The sequence below is a fragment of the Psittacula echo genome (genome assembly GCF_963264785.1).
Source record: "Psittacula echo genome assembly, chromosome: 7".
NCBI classification, from domain to species: domain Eukaryota; kingdom Metazoa; phylum Chordata; class Aves; order Psittaciformes; family Psittacidae; genus Psittacula; species Psittacula echo.
The window spans coordinates 7,230,712-7,241,858 of NC_137740.1; the positions used below are offsets into that span (position 1 = coordinate 7,230,712).

At 40.0% G+C, this 11,147-nt stretch overlaps 1 protein-coding gene across 1 annotated transcript; it reads right to left on the reverse strand.

The window, feature by feature from the left end:
• Positions 1–256: 256 nt before the first annotated feature.
• On the reverse strand, positions 257–10,116 carry GPX7 (glutathione peroxidase 7; the record flags this gene model as incomplete). The annotated part of the gene is made up of 3 exons (XM_080623732.1): positions 257–420; positions 1,892–2,153; positions 9,910–10,116. The coding sequence occupies 3 exons, from the start codon at positions 10,114–10,116 to the stop codon at positions 257–259; spliced, it is 633 nt and encodes a 210-aa protein (XP_080479858.1).
• Between the last annotated feature and the right edge of the window lie 1,031 nt (positions 10,117–11,147).

Genomic DNA, 11,147 nt, shown 5'->3' on the forward strand with positions numbered 1-11,147 from the left:
TATTTGAACTGGGAAAGAAACAGTTGCCGATCAGTTTATTCTTTCCCAGAAAGGTCAAACTGAATTCAATTGGAGACAAAATTTACATTACTTTGACCACGCTAAGTTGCTGTTTTCTACATTCTTAGGATGGTGAATGTAGATTCCACTGATCATAATTTCCTTTCCTCATATACTCTCTTTTGGAATGTGAAAAGACAAAGTCCAGTCCTAGTTCTCAATAAGGCTGTAAGTGGCATGCTGGGATTTTCAAAAGTCATAATTCATCTTTCTTCTTCAGGATGATTTTCCTTACAAGTTCTGTAACATAAGGTCTTATTTCTTCAACAGTGACAGTAGAGTCCCAGGCCTTTACTACTTTCCCATTGGGGTCCACCAGGTATTTCCAGAAGTTCCAGGTTGGTTCTTCTCCTGTAGAATCTGTAGGGGGGTAGGGAAATAAAAAAAGTGGGAACTTAGAAAAGCAAAACAGGCTGGCCAATTCCTGACATTTGTTCATGTCAATTTGATGATGACCCTCTCAGAGGAAGAAGGAATGTAAAATTAAGGGGGAGTTGCGCCTGAATAATGAGATTCATTTTCTGACAGACAGTAGCGCCCTGGAGACTAATGTAAACAGCCAAGCTTGAGACAGGCAGGAGAAAGCACTATAATCAGTCTTAAAAGTGTGTGCTTATACATGTGTGTGTCTGTGCTATATAGACAAATCCAGAACAGTTGAACACTGATAGGAAAATGGAATTGGGCATAACAATATAGCTGTATTAGGAGTGAGTATTTGCTTATCCAGAATTTTTCCAGTAGCATGTGCTTCAGAAGAATGTTTCAAGAAATGCTACATGAAGAAATAACAAAGTAAACTGTTGCAGATTTCCTCTTAATCCTTATCTACTAGTTTTTCCTTCCATGACCACATACTCCTTTTACATGAGTCGCATTCTTTACTATTCTGCTACATGACTAACAGAATGTTCAGGATTTTCAATCAGACCAGGAGCCTCATTGCACTAAAGCACAAGTGTGTGGACCAACAAAGAAACAGAAGGTTTGCAAGTTTCATGTGACATGTCTGCAATAAATAACCCTGCTCAGCAAAAAGAAATAGAATAATGTGAAGGGGATTAACAGGAAGTCTGGCTGGCAGAAAAATCCATTACAGACACCTAGAAGGAGGTGTGCTTCTGGTACTGGAAAGTAATACTAACGCTCCTTTAAAGTCAGTGGTATGTGGGAGAACACTGTTTCTGGAGAGAAGTAGCAGCGATGCGGTCCTTGCAGAACGCAGCTCAGGTGATACCGTATCATATTGGGCTTTATTAAATATCATTGCTTCAGACATTTGACAATGAAGACATTTTCTTCACCCTGGATAAAGACTGACATTTTTGTTTGGCATTTAAATGGTATTTAGAGCATTCATTCATGCAAGAAAAGTAGTGCCCTGATAGAAAATATTCTGCTTTACAGTGTAGTTTGTCAGCTGTCTGCTAAGAACCAGCAAAACCTCTTCAGGTCTCAGTGCCAGCTTTAATGCAGAATAGAACTGGAGGGACTGATGCTGTTCTGATGCTTGGCAAGGAAGGAGGAAGAGAGTATTCAAGGACATATCTTACTGCCTGGTTTCACTTCATAATTGTTGAAGTAAATTATGTAGGTGCTTTGCTTCCACTTATTCTACAGCTCTTGAGATGAACTTTATAAATCCAACCTGCAGCAGCTGTGTCACAGAAAAAGCACTTACGAGACTCCAAAGTGGAAAAAGGAAGATCAGGTGTTGTATGCATACAGGAGAGTATTTCAAGACCTGTATTCCATGTAGAGGTTTATTAGACTAGCTTTTACAGGGCATCTGTTATCATACTGTCCATCTCTGGAGACCCAGATTACTCACCAATTAAGTACTTGAAGGCAGGAATCGCACCAGCTCCACTGACTGTAGTTTTGCTGAACATAGGGAAGGAGGCACTGTAAGTCTTTCGTGCAAAACTCTCAATTTCTTTGTTGGTGTCTGGTTCTTGCTGCCCAAACTGATTGCACGGGAATGCCAGGACATTGAAATGATATGGGCCGAGGTCCCTCTGTAGCTGTTGTAAGGCCTTGTAGTGGCTATCTGTGTATCCACACTCGCTTGCAACGTTGACAACTAGTGACACCTGAAGAACAAGAGAGATGAAAAGATATGCTGCACATGTCAGTTTTCCAACGGGTAGTCTTGAAAGTAGAACATCTAGAGAACTGTGACCGAACACCTGTGTTTGAAACTACACTGAGTTCCATTCACAACAGGAAGATTCAATCCTTCTTTTATGTATTCCCATTTGCCTACCATGGAGTTTATGAATAAACTGCTAAGCAATCTTAATTATGAGTCTACAAAGAATCTGTTTCTCCATTCTGCCTTTTGCATGGTTTCCGATCATATTCAAGAAATTACTATCCAGCTAAGATATACCAAGTTGAATGAAACTTGCAAATGAATGTATTTTGGGTAGTTTGTTTATCTTTTGTGAAGCCTCTGTTCTACAAGATCCTTTCTTATACAGAATTTAGTACTCATAAAGAATTGGCTGTTCCCTCATTGCTAGTGTAGATGCCTTGACCTGGAAATTAACAGAAGCAATTACTGGATTTTGGGTTCATCTGTGTAGTATGGATTGTGAAATATCCCACCATTTCTGGAGTAAACCTACTCAGTAATGACAAAATGACAACGTTTTGCATAAAGGTTTACTGCCTCCATTAGAGACTCCAACAAGTGAAGACTGTGCCCACTACCATTTGAAGTCATTCCTGTAGCTGATCATCTCTGACATGCGCATTATGTCATTCAGGCATTACCACCAGGCATGTATCTGCCTGGGCACATCCAGCAGAGAGGAAGATACCAAACACAGGAAAGCACTACAGGAAAACAGAGGTGTGTGTAAGGAGAATACAGGCTGGAACAGATTCCAACAAGCATTTGTTAGGGAAATGAAGTAACCTAACCCTGAGCTGACCCATATTCACAGTTTCTCAAGGCCTTGAAGAGCTTTCCATTGGTTTTTGAGGTATTTTATCATTAAATAACCCCTAAAACCTATTTTTAGACTTAGGGGTTTTATTATTCCTACCAATTTTATAAGTGTGAGTTGCCACTCATTCTACATAAATTGAGTCCATTCTAATGTTTTCTTGTGTGTGCCGCAGATATTTTAAATACAGTATGATTTTATGAATAAAAATAGCATTATGCACTTTATAGTGATTTCTTTTACATTCTGTTCCTTTTTTCAGACCAATATGTAAGACTCATAAGGCAATATAAATATTATAATGCTAAAAATGTTTCTACTCACCTATATTAATTGTGCATAGTGCAGAAGAAAAGCATTGTGATTTGAGAACCAAAATTCTACCTGCCTTACACTAAATCTGCTGGGTTTCTACAGATTATACATCAGCCCAGAAGCTAGTTCTTCATTCTCAAACTGCAAAAAAAAGTTTAAATTCAATCAAAGTAGCCAACGCATTCCCCAGTACCAGTAGAACAATGGTGGCCATTTGCGTTGGATCTTTCTATGAGAGTTTGGAAGTCTCATAGAAGCTGGCATGTTTTCTTTGTTATTGTCAGTGTGAGACAGCAGTGTTGAAGGGCCTAGTGCTGTGAGAGGAAAGCCTGAAGCTTGGACACATTAATTGACCTTATCAAATTGCACAGCAAGTAACTGCAGGCAAATTAGACAGCAAGTAAGTGCAGGGCAATAAAAGTAAGTAAAAAATCCTGACTCCAAATCACAGACTATTGTTTCTGTGACCACTGGCTTTGCTCAATTTAAACTTTGGATTCTTGTGTAACTATTGCTCCATATTCCTGTGTGTAAGTTTTCATGCAAAATATAGAAGTATATAGGGAATAAGAATAGAGTGATTCAAATAAATTGCATAAAAAGTAAGCTACTACATGTCTATTTTGGTTTTAAGGCCAGAAAACAAACTGGCGTATAACAGCCCATAATCTGGGTAAGGTATGAGATCACAAAATGAAATCCCTTGAAGCAGTAGGAGTAAAGGAAAAGCTAAGGAGACATTGGTGTTTAGCATTTCTTACATTAAACATTAACACTTACTTTGTGTATTTTGTACTTTGTATAGATACATGGGTATATTTCAAGTGGTTTCAGAGTGGCACTGTTTTCCCTGGAAGACAGGTAATCTTATAAAGCACAAGCTGACATAATCTTTGTTGTGGTCAGCAGCATACAATCTAAGCAGTCCCTGTACACTTGCATATGAAATACAATCTGGAGCCATCTAGCTACCAAAGCATCACATTCCTTCAGACAACATTTATAAGCTCTAGCTGAAATTGTAAATTCAGTCTCCTAAAACATCCAAAGACAGGCATATAATTAGGTATTTCATTTTCAGAGAAGTAACAATTTTATGATGCAGGCTGTCAGCATTTCACATAGATATTGGACATAAAAAATAACTATTGACAGTTCTGTTCATGTCAAATAATCTGCATAGTGGTAACTGTAGTTTAGTGTGATTGAAGTAAAAATAGGTTGTACCGCTTACTTGAAGTCACATGTAGTTCTTTCAGATGAAATTCTAGAGGCTTTTTAAAGTATAGTTTAAGACTCAGCATTCTCATGATGCGGAACTATGCGTGTACTTCACTGTATTCAGATCTCTTGGTACTTCATCCCAAATACAATGGCAACATAAGAATTTATCATTGGAGGTTTGGGGGAAACAAGGTTGTGTAGGTATTATGTTCATTTTATAATAGACAGGAAGGGTGACTTGCCAATGAAAATAACTAAGCTTTTATAACATTTATGTGATTTTGAAGTTAGGAGGGTTGAAAGAATTCACGCGAAAAGAAACAATTTCCAGCTGTTTAAAACCAGTGGTTACTCAGCATGGTGGCAAAAGGCATGAGAGGCTCACACTGCCAATGGTGCAAACTTCTAAATGTTCTCCCACAAAATAGGAGGAAATGATATGCAGCATTTCCTAGAATGGCAGGCACATTGTGCTTCGTTTTATTTTTTTTCCTTAGAAAAATGCATTCTGTTACTGAACTCTGTAATTTAATACTGCAACCCTCCTAAGAGTATAACTAACAAATATAATGCAAAACTGTCTGAATTTATTAGCATTTCATAAGGAATGTTTAAAATGGTTGTTTAAAAATTTTTACCAAGTTATTCATCAGGGACTGTAGTGACAGGACAAGGGGTAACGGGTTAAAACTTAAACAGGGGAAGTTTAGATTGGATATAAGGAAGAAATTCTTTACTGTGAGGGTGGTGAGGCACTGGAATGGGTTGCCCAGGGAGGTTGTGAATGCTCCATCCCTGGCAGTGTTCAAGGCCAGGTTGGATGAGGCCTTGGGTGACATGGTTTAGTGTGAGGTGTCCCTGCCCACGGCAGGGGGGTTGGAACTGCATGATCTTAAGGTCCTTTCCAACCCTAACTATTCTAGGATTCTATGATTCTATGATTTTTCAAGTGTCCAGCACTAGAGGTGATTCAATGTGGTGATTTCCTTTTTTGTCTATATTCTTAACAAATAACAGTCACTCTTTATGTTCTCTTACAGAAACTGTACTTTGACTTCTTACAACCGTTAATGATTTAAGTTCACTATGCCTCTTGCCTGACTTTAGGCTGTGAGAGTGCAAGTCAAGCACACCACCTAGTGTCCAGTGCAAACAATTCAGCCTGGACCTTACCAAAATAATTTCATTAAAGCCAAATGCTGTATTAGCTGTTGTCTGACTTCCTCATACTATCCTTTCCTTCCCTTTGCTTAGAAAACCCATGCATTCTGGTAGTGAACTCATTTTTTAATACTGCAGATATAGTTCTTGATTTACTTAATGCTTACACCAGTATACCTCCTTCATGAAAAGATCTCTGGTCAGATTTGTCAATCTGCTGTAGCTTCAAGTAACCCTTTGTGGATCTTGTAGCAGAGACAGTAGATACTATGGCTTTCAGACCTTGAGATTCTTAACTGGCTCCATCTGACTGATGGAAGAACCAGTCACAAGTGTCAGATTAGTCCAACTCGGACTTGTTACCTTCATGGAAAGAGACAGCAATACTTTGTAGAGTAACGAAGTAGCTATACTCTCTGTTTATACACATTCAGTAATACTACATTCTCAGATTGCAGACAGCTGTGATGCAAAGTGCCTAGCATTACTATCAATAGTAAAATAATACTTTACATTGTTAAAGTGCCTAATGCTTTTACATTATTATACTACCTTTAGTTCAAGATTTCCAAAGCACTGCACTAACACTGCTTAATTACATCTCAGCACGCTGTACTTTGTACTTTGTATATAGGCAGGCAGGCAGGCAGTAGGCACTATTATATCTAGATAGGCATAAGCATAGCAGGAATAGTTGATGCTTGGGAGTTCTGACTCTCAAACAGATACTATTTTTGCGAAGAATACTGCCTTTTACTACATATCTCATGACAATCATAAAATATAATAGAAGCTTTCTTGAATTATATGGGTGGATAGATCAGACAGAATCATGAAATCACAGAATGGTTTGTGTTGGAAGGGACCTTAAAGCTCATCCAGTTCCAACCTCCTGCCATGCGCAGGGACACCTTCCAATAGACCGGGTTGCTCCAAGCCCCATCCAGCCAGGCCTTGAACACTGCCAGGGATGGGGCAGCCACAGCTTCTCTGGGCACCCTGTGCCAGTGCCTCAGCACCCCCACAGGGAAGAACTTCTTCCTAATATCTAATCTCAGTCTCCCCTCTGCCAGGTTAAAGCCATTCCCCCTTGTCCTGTCAATACAGGCCATTGTAAAATGTCTCTCTCCAGCTTTCTTATCAGCCCCTTCAGCAACTGGAAGCTGCTCTAAGGTCTTCCCAGAGCCTTCTCTTCTCCAGGCTGAACAAACTTGTCTTAGGAGAGAAAACTGATTTTATTTGGATCCTGCTGATTCTCTTCCAACAATACATCACTGCCCTTCATTTTTAATGTAGATGGGTCAACATCAGTCTGGTGGCCTGGAATAATCATAGAAGGATGACCTTTATGCACAGCACAGTAAAACACACAGCTTTTTGATCTATTTTGCTTGTGGTATTCTTTTTTCCAGTCGTAATAGTCTTCCCTTTCTTTGCTTTCAGGCAATATGATACCTGATTTTGTAGCATGTATGCCAAATTTTTAGCATTCTGGCTATATAATTTCTTATGCCCCCATAAAAAGGTGTACTACCTATCATATTTTTGGTATTTTCATTAAAGTGGAGGATAGGTTATGTCTGCACACATTTCTTTCAGGGAAGAAAATTACTCTGTTCCCTGCTTTTTTTCATTTTGTTATTTCAAAACTGTTAGTACATTTCTTATTTATTCTATAACAGAGGGTACTTGTGATTTGTATGAAGATGTGCTTGAATAGAAATTAATATCAACCAGCCTTACTTTTTTCTTACTAAGAAAAATGGTTTCAGTTACCTAAATGCACATTAATTTATATTGAGATATTGAAGAAAGATTCTGCAAGTCATGAATTGCACTGGTTGTTTAGACTTAGCACAGCTCTTGCGTTTCTAGAATTACCAGACTTTATGATTTTCATTAATACTCTGTATTTTCTCAATGCCCAGTTAGTTTCTTGACTACCAATGAAGTAATTACTTAACTAAATCAGTTGAGTAAACCAAATGAGTTGAACTGAATCGAATGTCTTCTCTACGTCTGCCACAAAGCTTAAGGATGTTAAGAGCTGGTTTAGCAATTAGCAGACTATTGTTCCAGGGGCTAACCAGTGACTCACTTTCTTTATAACGCCAGCAGCACACGTACCACTTACATACTACCTGCTTTCTTTAAACAGCTTTAAAATATTATGATAAAGTTACATCTAAACATTACTTATCTCACTGCATATTTGAGCAGGTTCATTTTAAGAAATAAATGGGAGCTTTAATTAACCTCTACCTCTATACTGAGTTCTGACAATATAATGACAGAAAGAGATGTGTTTTATTGCTAGAATATTCCTTAAAATAGTGCACGTGCTATCAAACAGCATCTAGCCTCAACATTAATAACCTCTCTGAATGCAAATCTTTTTGTTCCATACAGAAGCCGGTCATCAGTTTTTTAGTTGGAATAAACTATTCCATATGGCCTAGCAGAGATCAAAGACTACCATGCACTGATGGTGTTACCTTTCCCAAGGTATGGCTCTAGAGCTCTCTTTTTTGAAGCCAGTCACACCTAGAGGATGGCCTAGTACCATAGCATCACTGGAGATACAGATATCCTCCCCTAACCTGGTGTGTCCATGAGATTCCAGATCAGCTGTATTCCCCCTTTACTTCTTTCCATGTGGATTCTGGCCCTGAGGTAAAGAACCTACAGGTGGTATTTGCTTATTCAGGCGTATTTGCAGATGACCTGCAGACAAAATATGCCCCAGTAACAGGATTTATTGACAGAGCCTTTGGAAAGAACTCCAAAAAAACAAAAGCAAATATTGCTTAATGTTAAATAGCTTCCATGGTTTTTTCCAATATAGATATTTGAATGGACATGGGACCAATTCTGCTCTGAATCATGAAGGAGGAAGGAATTCCTGAAGGGGAAGGACAACTTCAACCAGGTAAGATTCAGACCTCTCATTTGGTCCAAATTCACCAATATCCCTTTATACTGAGCTCAGGAAAGTGTCCCATCTCCTCCCATATAACTTCTCTCTCTTCCTGCCAATGTTTTAGTGACCTGTTGCTGTGGATTAGTGAGCTCAAACACCTCAGTGAAGTCCCTGACAAGGGGGAAAATGAAGGTGGAAACACCACGCTGGACAGTAACAGTAAATGTGAGCAGTGGTGCCTGCCTTTTTGGGCAGCAGCCAAGCTGTTGGACTGCCTGGCTGCATCACTGAAGATGTGTCACTTGAGCACTGAGGATGGCAGCTGTGGGCTTTATGTTGATTTTAGCTTCTGTAATTTGTAAATGTGGCTCTAAGAGCTTATAGTCCCCCATGTGCTAAGCTCCCTTTCACTTTTCTATAGGTACGGGTCATACCACTAAAAATGAAAAATCACATCAGGTTACATTCAAGGAAACTGTTCTTAAAATGGGAAGGAAAGCTCTGCTTAGAAATACTTAATGTAATATGTAAATAAAATCTAAAAGACATCATAAAAGTATGCCCTTCCCCATATTGCTCTAGCACACTAAAAAGTGACAATGGGAATAGTATTGTGTTGCTACAATTTCACTATATACTGATATTAAAATAATTATAATGTCTCCAATTTTTTACTATGGTGAATCTGTTAACTCCATTAGCCACTGATTAATTCCCCCTTTTTATTTGTTTTCGTTTAGAATAATAAAAAGAACTGTGATTCACATAATTTCCTAAAAGTCATGCAGCTACAAGGCAGAAAGAGAATTACAGAATCAGCAAGGTTGGAAAAGCCCTTTAAAATCATCAAGTCCAACCTTTAAATAAGCTCCAAAAGTGAGCTATACACTGGTACAAACTTCCTGAGGTGCAAATTTAATAGCCACAAGGTCGTGCAATTCATCCTGCTGGATGGAAGGCAGGCAAGTCAGGCAGGCATTCCCTGCCTGCCACGTCTACAGGCTGCAGCCCGCACCGGCAGAAGACGCGGAGACACACACACACAGAGGTTAGGACCGCAAACGTTTTATTTAAAGAGCGCAGTGGCGCTGTATGACAAGCAGCATGCAGGCAACACTACAAATCGGTTACAGAGGAGCCGTGAACTCCAATCTCCCGCATGTGTGAACCGAGTTAATGTACAACCTCTCCACCCCCATTTGGCTGCTGCAGACATGCAAGGACTGGCTGTTAAGTGAGTCCGGGCGAGAGGCGCCCATCCCCGTGCGGACTTACCGAGCCCCTGTATTTCTCCAGAGAGACTAGTTTGCCCCTGATGTTTACCACTTTGAAAGTGTAAAAATCAGGCTCCTTCTGCTGCGTAGCGGAAAAGGCTAAGAGCAGCAGCGCTGCAATTGCAAGGAGCATGGCTACAGGGATGAGGAGAACTTTGGGGAAGGAAGAGGGACGCTTGTGCTCCACACTGCCCTCAGGATCTAGCATGCTGCACGGACGTGCTGCAGGCACTTGCCACGATAGGAAAGCGCTGCCGCAAAGAAAGGACTGCTGCAAACGGAGCTTTTGCAACAGTCTGGCTTCTGCAGAGGTTTGGGAGCTGTGTCCACAGCTCGGAGGATGTATTCACGGGGATTCGAATGCTCTAAAATAGAGTATTTCAGGGTGGTGGTGGTGGTGTGTTAAGTAATGGGTACACGACAAATGGAAGTGCTCGTTGGCTTGAGAACAGTAATACTGTATGGGTCTGTGTGGTACCAGAAACACATCAGAGATCTGCTTTCACCATGTCCTAGAAAAATAAGGGGTAGTTAATTGTGATTTTTTGATGGATTTATAAGTGCCTTTTTTTTTAGTAGGCTGGTTACAGCATCAAGTAACTACGGTGTAATGGCAAAGGATACCAGTGGCTTGGTTGCTAGTGGTTACTGATGCAAGTACTCAGAACGAGAGTTGCAGCATACAGTAGCATACAGCATTCAGCAAAAACAGAATTACAGACACAGAATCATAGAATCACAGCATGGTTTAGGTCGGAAAGGGCCTTAAAGCTCATCCAGTTCCAACCCCCTGCCACAGGCAGGGACACCTTCCACTAGACCAGGTTGCTCCAAGCCCCGTCCAACCTGGCCTTGAACACTGCAGGGATGGGGCACTTACTGTGCACAGTATCACGCAAAATGGAGAACCGTTAGCCAGGCCTTCAGGAAATTCATTTCTGCTATACCTGGCTGCATGAAATGAGTGGCCAGACAACTGGTTTTCAGTGTGATCTGGGAGAAACCACATTACCAAAAGGTTTTTAAGCAAGAAAGAGGCATTAAGCATCACAAACTGAATTTGGCACCAGAGCTTTCAGATACACAGAGCCAAACCACTGCTTCAGTGCACTGATGTCATTCTTTGCTTGTCTGCAAGAAAAAATAGCCATTTGTACATAGTTTGCTGCTATGCCTGCTGAGAGAAGAGGATATGTATATTTAAAGTAACAACAATAGAAAGCATTTTATGATCATTGA